Source organism: Chenopodium album, chromosome 17 (genome assembly GCF_948465745.1).
Source record: "Chenopodium album chromosome 17, dcCheAlbu1.1, whole genome shotgun sequence".
Lineage (NCBI taxonomy): Eukaryota > Viridiplantae > Streptophyta > Magnoliopsida > Caryophyllales > Amaranthaceae > Chenopodium > Chenopodium album.
The window spans coordinates 17,158,549-17,178,991 of record NC_137850.1 but is presented as its reverse complement, the minus strand read 5'-3'; the positions used below and the strand labels follow the sequence as shown (position 1 = coordinate 17,178,991).

General features: G+C 36.9%; 1 protein-coding gene and 1 long non-coding RNA gene across 2 annotated transcripts; one reads left to right on the top strand and one right to left on the bottom strand.

Moving 5' to 3' along the window:
- Positions 1-2,771: 2,771 nt before the first annotated feature.
- Positions 2,772-4,738, bottom strand: LOC145588715 (protein FAR-RED ELONGATED HYPOCOTYL 3-like). Its single transcript, XM_081645327.1, has 5 exons — positions 4,628-4,738; positions 4,242-4,268; positions 3,987-4,136; positions 3,303-3,868; positions 2,772-3,171 (listed from the first exon to the last, which is right to left on the bottom strand). Exons 1-5 carry the CDS (start codon positions 4,736-4,738, stop codon positions 2,772-2,774), a joined length of 1,254 nt encoding a protein of 417 aa, XP_081501453.1.
- A 6,983-nt stretch (positions 4,739-11,721) lies between these two features.
- On the top strand, positions 11,722-20,195 carry LOC145589524 (uncharacterized). The gene is made up of 4 exons (XR_014101707.1): positions 11,722-16,434; positions 16,651-16,787; positions 17,371-17,465; positions 19,915-20,195. It is a non-coding gene; the product is annotated as an uncharacterized LOC145589524 (long non-coding RNA).
- The last annotated feature ends 248 nt before the right edge of the window (positions 20,196-20,443 follow it).

Below are 20,443 nucleotides of genomic sequence, written 5' to 3'. Positions count from 1 at the left end.
CTTTTCTCCTTTTTGTGCTTTGCCTCGTTTTACTTTGAGAGTTATGGAGGAATCTCTTTTGGAAACCCTTATGAGATCTCACTCGTCCTCATTGGCGACTTTGGGGTTTAAAGGGCTTGTTGTAGCTAAAAACAACCGTGATTCCTACAATAGTGAGTTAGTGTATATTCTCAATCTTCTTCTCTTCCTTCTTTTGTTTGAATAAGCTATTTTGTAAGTGTCATTTGCTTTCTTATTCCTTTTTCTAGCTTTTGTTTTGCTCGAGGACGAGCAAAAGTTTAGCTTGGGGGAATTTGATGAGTGTCATTTATGGCACTCATACGATAGAATTTTAGGACGTTTTTCTTATATTTTATAGCTTTTCTCTTTAAATAATGCTTTAGTTTTGATCTTTTATGATTTAGTTTCTTCATTCCCTTTATTTTGTGTTTTCTTGCATTTTAAGGGTATTTTCGTCTTTTCCACTTGCTCTACTTTATTTCATCACAGGACTTGCTTGGGCCTCAAGATTCATTTTGGAAGGCTCTCCAAGTCTTTTGGATGCTTGGGACAAGCTTTCGCATTATTCGGTTGGCAAGTGTGCAAGATAAGAGGCAAGCTCCCACTCTTGGCTTTAGCGCTCTCGTGCATCACCATCATCACATGTCTTGGCCATGACCACGCAAAAATGGAGTTTTCAAGGCTACCCTCCTCGCGGGCATCACACGAGAGCGTCGACTATAGGGATTCATGAGAGCTCTAGGATCGAAGCATCACGCAAAAGGGCCACGAGCTAGCAACAAGAGGAGTCGCGCGCCAAGCATGCATCAAGGGTGCGCGCGCGCAGACCTTTCTGTGCGTGCGCGCAGGCCCCTCTGTACGTGCACACGGGGGTGCTGTGCGTGTGCACCAAGGCCTCCCGTCCCCTTGTTTTTATTTTTCTATAAATACCTTTGACCTTTCCTTTTTAGGGGATGACGTTTTTTCTAGTACTTGATATATGTTTCCAGATTTAGTAGAGAGAAAAACACTTGAATACTTGATTTGTATTTCAAATTACTTCATTAAGCTTTGATTTCTTCCTTAATTAATGATAATTAGTGAGATTTTCTTCCCTTGAATTTACTTTTTGCTTGATTCTACCTTTAATTCTTGATGATTGATTTGATTGATGATCTTTGGTTTCGAAGTTTGTTCAATTTCATTTTCTTCTTGATTAAGCTTGAAATGATGATGTTTGTGATTCAATTTGTTTTGTTTTTCAATTTTATTATGTCTAGTGGGTAGATTAGTAGCTAGGGAGAAGGGGAAGCATGCTTGATTGATGATCATTGCTAGTTGATGATTCTTGATTGATTGAATTGTTGCAATTAAATTGGTTAACATAGTTATGCATGTGATTGATTTGAATAGGAGTGATCAACCTTGATGATTAATCAAGATTGCATTGTAATTTTCAATGACATGAACCCTTGATTTGAGAATTGCTTTAATTGATTGAATTTGATTGTGATTTTCCTTGTTAGTCATTCATATTGAACCCAAGCTTGACTTATAGGAAATAGCTCTTGAATTCTATTGATTACAACTATTGGTTTCTCTTGCAACGTTTGAATCGATTGAGTTCTTCGTCGTTTGCATGATCATTGAGCTTGCATGTGGAACCTTAATCCCTAGTGTTTACCATATTGATTTTCTTCATTGCTTATTTGATTGAAACTTTAGTTACACCTCGAATTACCTCTCATTCTTCGAAGTAGCTTAACTATAGGCTATAGCAATCTCCCCCTCATTCCTCGTGGTACGACTCGGACTTACCCTATATTAGGAGTAAGTTTGATTTTCTTATTTGTTTGATTGGTGGTGCTTTAGATTTCAACAACCTAAATTACCCCACATCAGGTCTTCAATCACAAACTCGACCACATTTTCACCTACTTCGAATTGATCTAAGCACCGCACATACAACAACTTTTTGCACTCTCGCTGAACTTCTTTGAATTTAGCATATGTATAGCACTTTTGGAACTATGCTTCAGCTGGAAAATCAGTGGCTAACTCCCTCACATACCGAAGTGTGTTAGAATCCGCTATTCTTTCAAATTCTGCTCTTATCTGCATAGCATCTTAATAACGCACAACAAACTCAGACAATGTAGTGTTCTTGTCCACATATCCTTTTGAAGAAATGGTTGAAACTCTCATAACGTTGCGTTGTTTTCATTCCGACCCAAAACAAATGCTTCAAATACGCAGGGATCCACATGTGTCTTTCCTCGAACAACCCTATTTTACAACGCACCAAATTTTCCATGTGTCATTCTACAGCAACAAGTTGTAAATGCAAATGCAACATCAACAAAAACAAAACTATCAATAATTTACACTTCCTTTATGTGAACTAGATTTAACACACATATGCACACTCTCCTAATAACTCATATAACCAAGATATATAACATGTTACTGTGTGTGTTGGTACATCCATTCTATGTCTACCTAGGGGGAGGAGGGGTTCAAGGAAGAAACTTGTATTCTTTCTGTGTGGGTGTAGAGCTAAAAACAACATAATATCAATTCTGTAATTCATATATAACATCTAATTCTCACCAGATGTAATATTAATTCATATAAAAAAATTCAGTAATTCATATATAAAGTGATAAACATGAACCTTCAAGCCAACTATTATCTTGCAACTCGTAATGCTCAATAGCTTCCTCCCAACAATCAACAAATTCATCTACATCTAAACTACCATATATGATATTTTCCAACTCATCATTTACAGACTAGTAATTCTCAAGCTTACCAAGATACTCCCCACACTTCTGAAGAATGTGCCATATGCACCACTGGTGGCACGTTTCACTCATTGTAACGTTTACAGCTTTCCGAATAGCAGGATCTTGATCAGTAAGGATCGTGATAGGAGCTTTACCCCCCATGCAGTGCAACCATGTCCTCATTACCCATTGATATGTCTCCGTAGTCTCACGAGAGATCAACGCACAACCAAACAATATACTTTGACCATGGTGGTTCACCCCGATGAATATCGCAAAAGGAAGGTGAAATTTGTTTGTCAAGTAAGTACTATCAAAACACACTACATCACTAAACTCCTCATACGCTGCTCTACTACGTGCATCTACCCAAACAACATCCCATAACGCACCATCCTTCCCAAACCTAAGATAGATGAAAAAAAGTTTTGATTGTCCGTACTCATTTTGTTAAAGTACTCAATCATCCCATTTGCATCACCCTCTGTAAGATCAAGTTTCTTCTTCTCTGCCACCGCATTCTCCAAGTCCTTCTACGTAAATGCCATCTGATCAACTCCACTTCGCTCATGTGCATAGAAACTATACATCTGTGAGACCTTAACCCTTGACTTCCTCGCATTACGCGTTTGCTTCACCAAGTGGTTGTTTACTACCAACTCATGTTTTTGGAACATCGATACATCCTTCGACTTTCTAGGTGTCACAAGGTGTCCATCATGCTTCAAGTTCAGATTGTGAATTACCCAACTCCCTTCCTCATTCACACTTGCATACATTTCAATTGGACAACCACACTTTTTGGATTCCCGCTTCATAACAGTGTCATCCTCTTCCACCAAACCTTCCTTCAAAGGATCTACTTTACGCTTCCTATTAGGTTTTCTGTAGCACTCACATGTCCACTTTGCATTCTTTTTCTGCCTACAACACCTTCCTTCGCCCAAATCCTTCTTCACCTTCCTCCACCCAGCAGGTGCCCTAACAATACTAAAACCCCTCTGCCTACCATAACTCCAAAAATACGTATCGACTTCTTCCCAGCTAGCAAAAACCATCCCCACCGCAGGGGGTGGTATTTCCTCCTCCTCCCCAAACACAATCTGGACTATGTTCCCATTAGGGGTAGTAAACGATGTCCCCCCTGCCCCTAGACCTCATGCCAACCTCTTCTTCTAATTCCTCGTATTCTCCACCCTTATTTTCTCCCTCTATTTCTACCTCATCTTCTGCTAAATTTTCAAATTCTCCTTCACCATATCCACCACATACAACACCTTCCTCTTCACTACTACTCAACTCATCCTCTTCTCCATTTCCATCATTAAATTCATTATCATTTTCTTGAGAATCAAGACCAAAACTACCACCCTACATAAATCATAATTTAAAACGCATAAATGATAATATAAGCAACACAATCTTTTACAATACATTCAACTACATTGATTCATATAAATATATCTACTTACTAACATCAACAAACCAAAGCATTGCATACAACTGTAATAATTTATAAACAAATTAAATCATTCACAACCAACAATAACAATGTTAATTTCAACTACATTCAACAATAAACATATACTGTAATGAATTAATTCAACTTCTGCGAATTACCCTTTTTATATTACATTTAGAGCCCAATTACATTAACAAACTGCTAGACTACCCAAAATTCACCATCATAAACCACAATTTTCAATAATAACCTGTAGTCATATACTATTATCAACATTCTAAAAACCCTTACCCAAATTACTATTATCAACATTCTACAAACCCTAACCCAAATTACTCTACAATATGTTCAAGATTAACCAACAATTTCAATAAATTAAGTATGCGGTATGAACACTTACATTATCACTATCGAACCTTAGTTCCCTAGCGCAGCCATGGCCAACTTCCCCATCTTCAACCACTGGTTCAGCTAAATCCACCCCCAATATATGGACTAATCGATTTCGCATCTTGTACCAAATTTATTTCAACTACACTTCTTCAATTCTCACTCCTCCTTTACCATATACAAATATGGCATTTCTCAGTTTTCTGGGTATGCCATCTTCGTACAGTAACCTCCGTCCTCCTCTATCATAATTTTGGGTTTAGCTTTGGGCTGTAATTTTGCCATTTTGGGGTAAAATCATAAAGATTTACTGTGAACTTACTATCTCTGTTTTTCCGCTCACAATTTCACTTCCCATTATGCATATCCTGCTCCGTTATCCACCATGGTAACTTATGGCCCACTTTCACTTACCAATTTCTACTTATTCACAAGTTTGCCATCCTATATTTTTCCAAACCCATAGGAGCTATGAGCCAAGGGTTAACCTGCTGCAATAGTCTATTCAATCAACTAATCCATCATCTTTTTTTACAATAAAAAATTTCATTAATTCCTCAATGATTTAAAAAAAAAACCAACCCCCCAATCAATCAAGGAAAACTCCACTTTAATAATTCTAACCTATTTACTCTACATAGTCCAACTTTGAATTATTTTCTACTAATACCACCTTTGACATAAGCTTGTCTCTAATAGGCCAAATGACCGATTACATGATGATGAATGGATAAGGTTTTTTTTTTCCTATTTTTTTTTTTTAAAAAAAAAAAGAAAAAAAAAACACCTAGCCACCCACCTCATCCATCCATGTCCAACCCGATCCCCTTCCCCTAGTTTTGGCCAATCCTAGACCCCCCTTCCCCCCGGCGCCAGCCATGCCTTGACCCCCTCCCTTTCCCCCCGGCGTCGGCCACGCCTAGACCCCCTCCCCTTTCCCCCTTCCCCCTAATCACTGTAACTAGTGTCGGATCTAGGATTTCCAATCAGGGGTAGCACGTACGAGTAGTTATTTAAGAAATTTAAAACAAAAATTAAAACCGGACTTTATTTTAGGGATTCGTATTTAAAAATTCCCCCAAAATAATAAGCAAAATAATAACCGAGTGACTTTTTGGATGCAATGCAATGTATTAGTATATAGTTGTGCTCCTTGTTAATTGACAATGTGTGTTAAAAATGTAATTTTGGACATGGATACATTTGACCAAGAACTTATTCAAAAAAATAATTACTAAGATATATTATACTAGTACTTATAAAAAAAATAGGAAAAAAGATATATGCAGCTCTAAGGGCTGCATATAAGAAGCTAAAAATGGAAAGAAAAGATAATAAATAAACGTTTATTACATCGATTAACTCGTGAATTGTCAATAAATTCCCAACTTAATACTAAAAAAGGAAGTATATTAAATGCTTATATGCAGCTCTTAGGGCTGCATATAGCATTACCCAAAAAACAATTACAATACAATGTAAAAAAAATAAATAAATAAATGCATAACAACATGAAGTAGGGGATGGATCAAGATCAACACAGATGCTTTTGTGCATGATGAATATGGGAAGTTACTGGCTGCTACTGTAAAAAAAAAACCCACGCTACAACACCGGAGGTTGGTGAAGCTATGGCTGCTCGGTATGGGGTTCAAATTGCTCACCGATTGGGTTACGATCGAGTTTGGCTAGAAAGTGATGCAATTAGTGTGGGGAACGCTGTCAATGGCTCGCTGCTGATGGTTTCTCCCCCATTCACATAGTTTATGAGGATATTAGGAAAGATAGCTTTATGTTCAATGCTTTTAAATTTTCTCATGTACGTAGGGCCTGTAATAGTGTTGCTCATTTAATGGTTAGATGGGAAACGGGGATAAACTTGGAGTATGTTTGTATTGGTGTGTTCCCGCAAGGCATTTCTAGCCTTGCGGATATTGATCTAGCTAATAAAGGCTTTGCTATCTTTTCCTAAAAAAAAATAAAAATAAAAAAAAAACAGTATCAATTGTTTAATTGATACTAGTAATTTTGTACTCTAATTTGTATCCTTTTTTTTAACGGACAATTCGTATCTAAATTTATCATAACAATTAATAAATACTCCATACTTCGTAAATAATTTGTGAAAATAAAAAAAAAAATCATCTTTATTGATAAAAGTAATGGAGAAATTTAGGGGTTCGAACCCCTAACCTGTTGCACAATCAAAACCTAAACTAATTCTCCTTTAACCACTGTAACAATGGAAACCTATAGTTTTAATTTGCAGTTTTAAAAAATTTATACCAAAATACTAGGGGTAGCATGTGCTACCCTTTATTACAACGTAGATCCGCCATTGACCGTAACCTCTCCCCCTCCCCTTAAAAACCCCACCCCCCCCCCCCCCCCCCGCTGGAAACTCCCGGCCGCCTCTCCTCCATCACAAAGCCACCTACATAGCCCTTAAACCACAATTCTAACAAAAAACAATCTCACCCAACCAAAAACAATTCCACCCATTGCCCGAAAACCATCTAAAAACCGTCTAGTCTCTTTGAAAATCTGACTCACATCACCCCCTTCTTTTGAAAATCCAACCCACATCACCGTCTCCATTGAAAATCCATCCAAACTACCCACCTCTCATTAAGGTTATAAGATGAAATAAAATTTTAATTAGGGTCATTTTATAAAATTAAATAAAAGAGGGTTACCATTGTAGGCGACGTTTGAAGTGCGCCTACGTTAAGCATGGGTGAATATGCTTGGCACTCTTAGGAAGTGGGAATTGACATATACGATTAGGGACAAGGAAAGTAAGGAGCCGCCAACAAGTTTTTAAGGAACTTGTAAACCGTTCACGGATCATAAAAGGCAACCACGATAAGGGACAACGAAAGGCAATAATGATTGACCCGTGAAGGTTACACCCCATTCATAATCCATGAGATTACTAACTCCATGGTTCGGAACCACGAAAGGAGGATCGAGGATGATGGTACGAAGTGAGTCATGGAGTCACATTCGCCCGTATTGGCCTCTACTTGATTCTTATAGCAAAAAGTATTCCCTGCGATCTCAAAGGCATACAAACAAAGATTCAATTTGCTCCAAACTAACATTAGGCTAAATTGGTTGAATATTAATGCAACATGTAATTCTAAAATATTAGTGATCACTTGATTAAACAACAAGATTAAAAAGGAACCTAAATCGATTGTCCAAATTATCTTATTAGGCGTGATTTTCAATTACATACTCCCTTTAACATGCAATATGGTGATCAATAAATATATAATAGAATAAACATTAATATTGGAAGCAATTTAACAATAAATTGTTAGTCAAATCAAATACAAATTAACATAATCATGATACTAGCAATATAAAAATAAGTAATTAAATTAATTAATTACTCACATTAAGCGCGCTCCTTAAAAATGCTACATCATGAATAAATTGTTAGTAAATTCAATGAAAATAAATCAAATTGAAATTAAATTAATTAAAAGTAGAGTTGATTTGATCCAAACCCTCAGTTAATTATACCTTTCACGCCTGGGTTTAAGGACGAAACCTCGGGTTAAGTATGGACTCCTTGGAGTGCTTAGGGAAGGAATAATGTAATTAGAAATATAGTTTAAGGTTTAGAATATGAGAGAAAGAAGAGAATGATTTTTGGTGTAGAAGAGAGGAAGAGAGAACGATTTGGTTCCCCCCAAACTGCAAAAATTAGGGTCGTATTTATAGAGAAATTGAGTAGAGGGAACACACGGAACCCTAAAAAGATAAAACCCTAGTTTTGAAGCGCCGTGACACGGCAGAGGTTGCCGCGACATGGCAAAACGTGTCGTGACACGGTACATAATACCGCGTCGCGGTGTAATAGTTGTCCAAAAATGATAAAACGCGAGCAGGTTTTATGCGGAGAAAGCACGGGAAAATCCCGTGACACGGCACATGTATCGTGACACGTCAGAAAATTTCGTGACGCGGCAAAGTCCACCGTGGCGCGGCACGTGGCGCCGTGTCACGGTGTACTTTTTTTTCCGAAATACGTCCAGGTTCATAAACACGTGAAGAAACGCGGAAAATACACGAAAAAGGCACCGTGACACGGTGTAAAGTACCGTGTCACGGCAATATGCACCGTGCCACGTCAGTTTTTGCCGCATTGCGGCATTTTAGCTGCTGCGCGGTAATTCTAGTTTTTTTTTACGCGTTTTTAAAACTACGATAACTTTTGATTCGTAAATCGGAATAAGACATATAATATATCATTGAAAAGATTATAAAGTCTACTTTCCAACCCAATTAGAATCAGGTCAAAATCGTTTTTATATTTTAAGATATGGCCATTTTAGTGAAAGGGTGTCGGTTTTGGGCCGAGTTTAGTATTTTGCTCATATCTTCTTCGTTTTAAATCGGAATTGGGCTTATGATATATCATTGGAAAGCTTATTTCAAGGCCTATCCAACCAAATAATAATTGGATCAAAATTATAGGGCCACAAAATCAGTTTCTCTCGGTTTTGTGATGTGGACATGAAAAGTGGAAAGTAAGTTATGATTTAGGGAAATGAGCTAGGAGTTAGATTGGTTTATGAAATGTATTGAATGGAAACATGGATTTAAGTACTCCAAATATTAAATACTCAACCCGACCAATAATGGTGGTGAAAGGTTGTTCATCATCGGATTTGGTTTTGGGGAGACATTTTTAGGTGTCTACAACCATTAACCAAATACCTATAAATAGCAAAATTTGAAATTACCATTAAAGATGGGCACGGGCTGTGCCGGCACGCGGGCGGCACGGTCGTCGGCACAGAGGCCCACCTGTGGGCCGTGCCGTGAATACAAATCTGGGAATCGGCACGGGCACGGTACGAGGCACGTTGGGCGGCATGGTGACCGGCCCGTGGGTCGGCACGCCGGCACGGCACGTGGCACAGCCCGACACGGCACGAGGCCCGCCATAATTATACACTATTGTAAAATTTTTGTATTATCGAACCTCGTATTCCGTATAATAAATGAAGTTATTCACCAATTATTGTACGATTTTTAATTATCATTAATTATTTGTATTATCGACTTATCGTACCGGCTATCGGCATATACTAAAATAAGTTATTCTTCAATTTTTTGTGTTTTCGGCTTATCGCACTCGTAAATTTTTGTTTTTTATTATATGCATTGTTGTTTTTTTGCTAAATTAATAAAATTATTTATATAAACTTAAACATAATTAGATAAATAATTTATATAACCTTAATTAAAATAAAGTTGTTCAAAACAAAATATATTAACATTAACATAAACATAGTTGTACTAATATATATATATATATATATATATATATATATATATCGTTTTTTATTTACATTTATTATTAAAAAAAAAATATATTGGCATGGTTTGGCCCGCAGCCCGGCACGGCACGGCCTGCCAGGCACGTGGGCCGGGCCGTGGGCTGGGGTGTGCCAAATTTAGGCACGGCCCGCTGCGGAGCCGGCACAGCACGCCCACCACCGCGGCACGGCTAGGCACGGCCCGCGGCGGCACGGCACGGCCCGTTGCCCATCTTTAATTACCATGTACTTCGTAGAATTTCCTTTATTTGTTTTTTTAAGGAAATTTTCACTTTTGCTACCACTCAAACACCCCTATTTCACTTTTGCTATCCATCTAAAATTTCATTTTATTTTGCTACCACCTAAAATCACATAATTTAAATTTCACTACCACTTAACATAATCCGTTAGGGTTCCGTTAAGTTTATACAAAAAAAAAAAAAAAAACAGCCACCCTCAACTACCTAACCCCTTCCGTCAGCCACCCTCCCCCTTGCCGGTGGCTGGTGCCCAAAGCTTCCGCCAGTGCCGGCGACCCTACCCCACTCCCTTTCCGCCCACCTACGCAACCCACCCCCTCCCTTTTTCCCTTTAAGCTACCCCGACCCAAGCCCCGAACCGAAAACCACCTCATTTTGTATAACTCTGTACCAACGCCGAACCATGTGACAACGCCGAATCAGAAACCACCTTTCTTTCTGTACCAACGCTGACCCGTAAACAAACATCGAACCATGTGACAGAAAACACCGAACTGGAAACCCTAACCCTAAACCACCACACTAAAACCACCATTAATGAATCCCTAAAACCCGTTTAAGGTGGTTTCGAGCTGGTGGTTTAGGGTTAGAGGTGTCAGTTTTTTAGAGAAAGGGATTGGGGTGGGGTTGCCGGCGCCAGCCAAAGCTTTAGGCGTCGACCGCCGACAAGGGGGAGGGGTGGCTGATGGGGAGGGGGCTGACTTTTTCTTTTTTAAGTTTTTTTGTTGGTGGCTGGGTTTTTTAATTATTTATTTTTTTTAAAAATTTTTTGGTGGCTGAGGAAGGTGGGGTGGTCGGTAGGTGACATTGAGGGTGGCTGGATCTCACTAACGAAAATAATAACTGAAAGAGTTAAGTGGTAGTGAAATGTAAATTACTTCGTATGATTTTAGGTGATAGAAAATAAAATAAAAATTTAGATGGGTAGCAAATTGCAGCCATTTAAAGTTCGTATTTTACATATTGCAGCCATTTAAAAAAAATTGCAAATTGCAGCCCTAAAGTTCGTATAAATTGTAAATTGCAGTCCGATTCAACTTTTTCATTGGTTTATAAGTCGAAAATTCTTTGATTAAGGTTTTAGGGGCCATTTCAGTCCTTAAGGAACCGAATTGAGCTCGAAATTTGCAAAAAAATAAAGCAAGTGCCTCGTTTTACGTAACAAAAATGTATCGATTCGTGAAAAACTGTAAAAATGAGACACTTACATTATTTTTTTGCTAATTCCGAGCTCAATTCGGATCTTTAAGGCCTAAAATGACCCATAAAACCTTCACCGAAATTTTTTTGACATGTAAACTGATGAAAAAGTTAAATCGAACTGCAATTTACAATTTATACGAACTTTTAGGCTGCAATTTGCAATTTTTTTTAAAATGGCTTTAATTTACAAAATACGAACTTTAAATAACTGCAATTTGCAAATTTTCCTAATTAATGTATAAAAAACGTCATATAAATGAAGGTTGAACATGCAAATGTGAAAGTCAAGAGGCAGTGGGGGTTAGTAATGGTGGAGAGCCTTGGGAGTTACGGGGGCTGTTGCCACTCTCCGCCCTCCCCACCGCCGATGGTTTCCCTCATCTCTTCTAAACAGCCCCTCACTCCATCAAACACACACAAATTTCGTATGTATGTATGTATATGTTGTACTCCGTATTATTATTATACCAGCAGAAACAGTAACACTTCCAAGAACAAATCAAAGTTGAGCTATGATTTTTCCAACAATGTCAATTTCGGAGTTGTTTAAAAACAAAATCTGTTGGGTTTCTCAGACAGATTGATAGGAAGATAGCGAGATACCGCGAAAATTGCAGAATTCTTGCATTTTGCTTATCTTACCCACCCTAATTTCTGAATCTGATGATAACCCAGATATTAATTTTGTTCATACTCCAATTTGACAGGTTTTGAGCTCATTTCTTTGAATTTTTCGATTTTGGGAGAATTGAGGAAGAATTTTATGAGTGTGAAATTAATTGCCGGGGTGTTTTGAGGGTCGTTGCCCAGTTTTCCACTCTCTTTCTCTTTCCTTTGGTGATAATTATCAACATTAGACGACCCTCCCCCCAAATTCCAGACCCTAAACCCAAAACCCTAACCCTAATTTTTGGGGATTTTTGCTATTCTTGAAAATTGTTGGTGAGGCGATGATGTTGAGTTTTCCTAAATTTTGATGTTCAAATTCAGGCGGTGGAGATTGGAAGGCATTGTTCATCCGTTTCGCGACTGTAATCTCTCTTTCATTTTCTCTCTCTATAATCCTCTATATAATTATGTGGCTACTGCTTGTTGTTGTTGTTATTGTTGGGCAATAGCTTTCAATGTCCTCTTTCAGCCTGAGACTTAAGAGCCTCAATAGTTGATGGTCAATGATGGAAATGACAACATAATATTTTTTTGCTGAAAATGGCCTCTGAATTGCATAACTGGTATAACCTTGGCGAAAGAATATGAATTTTTGGATTGAGGAAACCTTTAAACAGGGGCTCTCTAAATTTTTTTTTCTCCTTGAGTGTACAATGCTATGCTATGATATGCAATCCCGTGCTATTTGATTTGGATCAAAATTGTCATTGTCTGAGCCCAAATTTACGAACTAACATGAGAGTGGTGAGGCAGTGGGTTTTAAGGGCGGAGAGCTTTTGGGAGTTCTGGGAGCTGTTGCCTCTCTCTACCCTTCCCTGTCAGTCCGTCACTAATTATTTTCAACTTTCTACTCTGAACAGCTCCCTTTCTACACCAAAAATGTATATAGCAAGGATAAAGAAAGAAAGAAAAAAATGACTTTTTTTACAAATGTATGCATTTGTCTGCATCCGCATTATTATTATGTGTGTGGCAGCAGCAGAAATAGCAGGAAATGACTCTTTCACAAAATGCTGCTGTTCGGAATTTTGCTTTTCATTTCCTCCTTTTGCCTGAAACTTAAAAAAAAAAAAAAAAAAACCCGAGCCCCTATTTTACATATATATTGAAAAGCTTTAAGCCTCTTGTATATTTTCTCCTGATAAGAACAGATACTACACTTGATCTATATATGGGAATGTCTTTCAATTTCCTCTTTATTTTCTCCTGATAAGAACAGATACTACACTTGATCTCCGGACATTGTTGTTGGGCAGTGTCTTTCAATGTCCTTTTTATGCCCGAGACTAAAAAAAATAACTGAGCCTCAATAGTTAGATTGGTCAATGATGGAAATGACAACATAATTATTTTTTGCTGAAAATGGCATCTGAATTGCATAACTGGTATAACCTTGGCGAAAGGATATGAATTTTTGGATTGAGGAAACCTTTAAACAGGGTCTCTCCAAGTTTAATTCTCTCCTTGAGTGTACAATGCTATGCTATGCAATCCCGTGCTGTTTGATTCAGATAAATATTGTTATTGTGTGAGCCCAAATTTGCAAACTACATGAAAGTGGTGAGGTAGTGGGTTTTAAGGCGGAGAGCCTTTGGGAGTTATGAGAGCTGTTGCCTCTCTCCACCCTTCCCTGCCAGTGATTCTTTTCAACTTTCTCTTTTGAACAACTCCCTTTCTACACCATAAATGTATATAGAAAGCATCAATCAATCAATCAAAGCCTTAATCCCATAAGTGGGGTCAGCTAAATGAACCAAAAGTGATTATTCCGTTAGTCATCCTCAAAAATCTTACCCCTCCATCCCTTACAATCCAATACCTCATTCTCATGCAAGTCCATATGCTTGTTGTTGTTGTTGTTGTTGTTGTCGTTATTGTTATTGTTGTTGTTGGGCAATGGGAAAAACTGGGCCTTGGGAAAAACTGGGCCTCAATAGTTAGATGGTCAATGATGGAAATGACAACATGTAGTAATTTTTTATTTTTATTTTTTATTTTTTATTTTTTTTTTGGCTGAAAATGGCATCTGAATTGCATAACTGGTATAACCTCGGCGAAAGAATATGAACTTTTGGATTGAGGAAACCTTTAAACAGGGTGCTCTCCAAATTTAATCCTCTCCTTGAGTGTAGCTATGCTATGCAATCCCGTGCTATTTTATTCAGATCAAAATTGTCATTTTCTGAGCCCAAATTTGTGAACTACATGAAGGTTGTGAGGTAGTGGGTTTTTAAATGGCGGAGAGCCTTTGGGAGTTTTGGGAGCTGTTGCCTCTCTCTACCCTTCCTTGCCAGTGATTCTTTTCAACTTTCTCTTCTAAACAGCTCCCTTTCTATACCGAAAATGCATATGGAAAGCATAATGAAAGAAAAAAACTCTTACATTTATTTGCATTTATATGCATCTGTTTTAATATTATCCATAATTGCATTTATTTGCATCCCACATATGTGAGTAGTAGCAGGAATACTAAGATGAAATAAAGAAGAGCAATGATGAAACTACTTTGTCAAATTTGGAATTCTTGAAAAAATTAATGGACTATTCTCAGTCAAATTGTTGGGAAGATAAGAGTGGGAGAGTGCAAATAACACAGAGGTAGCCATGTAATCATGTTGCTTTGCTATGTGTTTCTTTTGGGCTGATCTCATTAACCCCAATTCGGAAATCTGATGATAACCCACTTGATTTAATTTATACAATCTCCAATTTGAAACTTTTTGAGCCTATATATTTGGTATTTTAATTCTTGTAGGTATGAGGAAGATTTTTTTGGGTGGATATTCCTTGGGTATGGGTAGATAGATAGTTACTTAGTTAGATATAGATACAAAATGCTGCTGTTGGGAATTTTGCTTTTCATTTCCTTCTTTTACCTGAAACTTAAAATAAAAAGAACCTGGGCCTCTATTTAACATATAAATTGAAAAGCTTTAAGCTTCTTGTATATGTTTTCCTGATAACTGCACTGATTGGGGCTAAACTGAACTAAATTGAATAGAATTGAAATGAATTGTTTATAAGAGAAGGAAATTAGGAACTGAACTAAACTGATTGGAGCTGAACTGAACTGAAATTAAGCGGAATAGAACAGGCCCTATATACACAATCCCTTTGAAAAAGGTAGATTTTGAGTTAAGCAACAATATTGTCAAAGCCTTAATCCCATTTGGATGGATTTTCAATATGACCCAACGTAGTTATCTCCTATGGTTGTCAACAAAGAACCTCTTCTTCCACTCATCTGCTATAAAGTGCTTTTTAAAGTGAAAACTAGCAATTCTTATCACTTGCAAGCTTAACATGGCTTTTTCGTATTTGCACGGTGTTGGCAAAGGGTTTTAGCTATTGTTTCATGAAGCTGAACTTGAGGTTTATGTGGAATACATGAGGTAATGGTTACTTTATTGTGTTGGTTACTTGTTTACACCTTGTTTCATCTCATTTTTATGTTCAGTTTCAACTCATTAATTTTTTGAGTTTGCTGAATTTGTTGACCTTAAGGACTTGTATGTTGTAATTTACCTTTTTTTGGAGCAAATGGCATTTTTTTGTCCAATGTTTTTGGTTAGTGAAATAATTAATTTTTGGGCATTTATTTACATGATCACATTTGATTGTACGCATTTAAACAAATGTTGTGAATTTTTCTGTACTAATCTAATCTTCTTAGAATTTGTGAGAACTTGTTTGAACCTTTTGGATTATATAAGTTAATGTAATATTGTGTTGTGTAACCAGAAATGGCCGTTGATTGATATTTGAGGTTCCAAATCTATGTTACGGTATGCTTTTTTCACTTGAATTTGTTTCATTTGAACTTATTGTAGGTGTGAATTGAAAGGGTAGTCCGTATTTGAACTTTTTTTGAATTGAAAGGGTAGTCCGTATTTGAACTTTTTTTCCCAGAAATAAACTCTTTCAAGGTGAATAAAATATAGCCTAAGTTGGATGGGCAATGATGGAAATGACACAGGTTTCTGAAAGTGGTATTTGGATTGCATAATGGGTATCGCCTTGGAGAATGCATATGAACTATTGCACGGAGGGAGTATATATGTTTATTGAATTATTGGATTGAGGAGACCTTTTATCAGGGAGCTCTCCAATTTAATTTGCTCCTGTTGACCATGCTTTGCTATGCAATCCCATGCTACTTTAGGTAGACTGAATTTTGCATTGTCTGAGCCCACAGGTGCAAACTTGTCTCACGAGGTTTATTTATTTATTTATAATCAATTGAGAACATAGCTTTAGTTGGATGGGCAATGATGGCAACGATGACATGTATCAGCCAAATTTTTTGCATAGAGTGGCTTTAGAATTGCATGTTGGTGGTACTTTCGGTAAGCTTATCTTATCTTATTTGAACTTATTAGTCATTATCCTATTTTATCTAAATCTATTAGACTTGTTTTATCGTATCATAACTTATCTTATTGGACCTTAATAGACCTCGTTGAAACTTCTTATCTTATTTGAACCTGTTAACCCTTCTCAAAACCTTTTTAGCCCATATGTTATCTTAACTTTTTGAACTAATTGATGCAATTGGAATTAAGGTGAGGAGAATAGAGCTTTTGTTGGATGGGCAATGATGGAAATAATGACAGGGTTCAACCAAATTCTTTGCTTTGCTGAAGTGGCATTTGAATTGCATACCGGTATTATCTTGGGTAGAATGGACTTTTTGGATGTGGTAATATATGTACTTTCTTTGTTCCTTTTAGTTGACATATTTTGAGTTTGTACACTATTCAGCTAAGTTACTTTGACTTTATTCAGTGATCTATTTTCAAGAAAAAACCTAATCTTGGGGGGACTTTTTAGATTTGTCTTAATGTTTTTTTTTTTTGGGCCTATACATAACTGAATTTATTAATTATGAAATTATGTGTTGGCAAACGTGCCTTAAGGAAATGTATCAGCTATAATGATGTAACGGAGGAAGTATGTGTTTTTAATTATTGGATTGGGGAGACTTTTAAAATGGGAGCTTGCCATTTTGATATGTTCCCCTTGTTTGTGCAATGCCATGTATGCAGTTCTATGGCACATTGCCTCTTGACAAGTCTAAGTAGTCATTGTCTGAGCCAAAATTTGCAAACTTATTACATTTTTAAATGGAAAAATGATTTGTTATAACAGCAAAATAGGAAATACAGCAGGAGTGGGAGTCTGAGGACTAGGAATCCTTACTAAGATCTGCAAAAGACAAAAATTATGTATATCAATATCAATATTTTGATGATTAATCTCTAGCTAACTTTAATGATCTTCAGATTTAAGACCTGGCCTTTTCTGTTTGCAAAGTTTCGTGCTAAGCTTGCCATCGGGTGCTCTCTTGTGAAGTTGATCACCAAATGGAATGCAGTAGGTAATATATTCTTTATCATTTTGCTGGAAAACTTTTGGTTCAGCTCATTTTACCATTGCTGTATTGCATGATTATCATTATTATTGGTTAGTACTTGTTATTTTCCTTTCCAAAGCTTATTTTAGAATGAAACTGCATTTGCCTGGTTTGATTTTAAGCTATGGATTAATAGGTGTTATTAGAATTAATACTGAACATCCCACCTGTAGTTATACACACTATTAGTTCAGGCAATTGCTAATATGTTCTCACAATGCTTATGTTACTTATTTCTAGATGGAGGGATCAATTATTTTTGATTGAAGAGGTCTTTAAACAGGGATCACTCCAATTTTTGTATGTTTCAGTTGTGCATTGTTAATGATATGCAGCTCCATATCACTTTTAGTTTAATGATTAACGTGGTAGCTCTTATTGGAACTTGTTTATTCTGAAACTTAATTTAAGATGAAAGGAACTATTCTTTAGTCTATTTTTGACTTTTCAACTTAGTATAATGGGCAATGATGAAAAGACAAAATTTCACTCAACTTGCTGCAAGTGGGCATGTTGAATTGTACTGTTGTGTGCTGGAATTATCTTGGGGAAAGCGTATAAATGTTTTGTAAGGAGGGAGTATATATATCAGTTAATCTGCCTCCGATTTTTTTTAGATGCATCACTTTTAAAATCACGGTCTTCTAGGCAAATTTTGGAGATGAGAGAGATAGAGAGAAAGAAAAAAGGACTCATGTGATATGAGAGATAGAGAGGATTTATCAACTAAAAAGGAAATTAATGCATCTATAAAAACAAGTTTATTTTATTTATTGGATTTAGGAGACCTATTAATAGGGAGCTTTCCAAATTCTTTCTCCCTTGGATTTTGCTATGCTATAATATGCAATCTCATGGTACGTAGGGCAGATAAAACCGTCATTATCTGAGCCCTTAATCTTGTAAGTTGCTGTTCAGTAAATGGTAAAAAAAGTTAGGTTAAAGGCTATAAGCTTGTATGCAGATATATGTGGAATGTTTTGTTTTATCATTCATCTTTATTTTTGGTGTATAATTATTCACAAAGAGTAATGGTGTGGATGTGTTTCAATCCAAGGTCCTGGAATTCTAGGTCTTGGTTCCAATGACCGACTCTAAGAATTTAAACAACTAAGCTATTAGGCATTTGCACTTTTTTTGAACTTCTATCCTGTTGATAATTGTACTTGATATCGAAACTTACTTTTTCTGAAGCTTATTTTTGAGGTAAAAAGAATGCTTGTTCATTTGTGATCCTTTAACTCAAATTAACAGGCTATGATTAAAATGACAAAGATTTGTCACAAATCACAATGTTTCGCTGAAAGTCTAATGTTGAATTGTGTAATGGCATTACCTTTTAGACCTGGCAATCCTGACCGAGACCTGCTGACCCGACCTGAATGACCCGAAATTGACCCGACTCGACCCATACCCGACCCGAAAATGGAGTTGACTTGATTCTGACCCGACACCCGAACTGACCCGACCCGAAGTTGACCCGACTCGAAATTGACCCGAACAGTTCCGATACCCAAAATTGACCCAAACAAATTTGATATCCAAAATGTCCTGAAATAAAATTACCTTATAATTGAACTTAAAATATCTTGTACCAAAAATAGCTTAAATTGTTCATCTTTAATGGTAGATAAGCTCATAAACGGTATTGGTAGTGTTGTTATAACAATAACAAAATATATACAGCGTATAAAATTATTGATTTGAACTTGATTCACAAATGAAACAACCCGAACATGACCCGAACAGATTTTGACCTCACCCGAATATGACCCGAACATACTTGACTCGAAATTGACCCGACCTGAACTGGACCCTATTCCTGACCCAAAGTTGACCTGAAACCCAAATCGACCCGACCCGACCCGAATGTTAGCTGACCCAAAATGACCCGACCTAGACCCGACCCGAATGACTCATTTGCCAGGTCTATTACCTTCCCTCTTTAGATCTGCTACTTTTGAGACACTTTTGGTCATCAATATCTTTAACTATGTGTGAATAAACTTTAGGTTTTGAAACTACACATTTTGATGAATCTTACGAGATCCCACGTAAGGCAAGTGATTCTTACATGATTCCGGCCGCTAAATAGTAAATGTAGCTAATAATAAGGGGTAGAGGTTTGTCTTATTGGACTGTGGTGACCTTTGAATGAGGAGTCTACTATTATATCTTCCATAGATTATGCCATGATATGCGTTCTCATGTCACCTAAGATAAATATTGCCATTCTCTAAGCCTGTAAAGCTTGGACTCTGAGGATTGTTTGATATGTGTGTAAATTAAGCGAAAAGTTTAATTTTGATCGAAGACTACATTTTTTAGCATTCAGTCTGTCCTTTCTGCTGTCATGATGTGCTGCCACTTGATGATTTGAACTTATTTCCTTTATTTGTGCAATCTTATGCAGGACATTCAAGGGCAGTTTTTCAGTCAAGTCTCCCTTTCTCTCCATGGCTACAAGCATTTGATCGGCCCCTCTACCAATATCTCAAGCATTCGAATGGAATTAAGCTGTGGGGCTTCTCTGGTTTATATATATATATTTTTTTATGATTATGTATAGTGTGCTGTAAAATTTTCTGGAACATTTACATTTTTCACAAGCTGGTTAGGCTTTGGTAACTGGAAAAAATGGCGATTTCTCTATTGTAGAAAACGTTTTTAAGCTTAAAACTAGTTTTCATCCTAGGCGATATCCCTGGTTATTACATGAATGTCATGATCATATGCTTCTTTTTAATTCATTTAATACGCTATTTCATTGATATAGCTTAATGGTGAAGGTACTTGATAATTAACTGTTATACATTGAATTCAGACTTTCAGGGTTCTTTACTTTAGTAATGTAGTGCTCCTTCATGTTCCTTGATTTGTAGTGCTTCCTTTCCTTGCAATTCTTTCTCAGCTTGGAGAGATCTATATTGTCGATTCTGATC

Coding starts and splice junctions, on each gene's coding strand:
- LOC145588715 (XM_081645327.1), bottom strand. CDS start 4,738: ATGCGAAATCGATTAGTCCATATATTGGGGGTGGATTTAGCTGAACCA. Junction 4,269..4,627: donor TAAGGTTCGATAGTGATAAT/GTAAGTGTTCAT, acceptor AAATTATTACAG/TTGTATGCAATGCTTTGGTT. Junction 4,137..4,241: donor CAATGCTTTGGTTTGTTGAT/GTTAGTAAGTAG, acceptor TGATTTATGTAG/GGTGGTAGTTTTGGTCTTGA.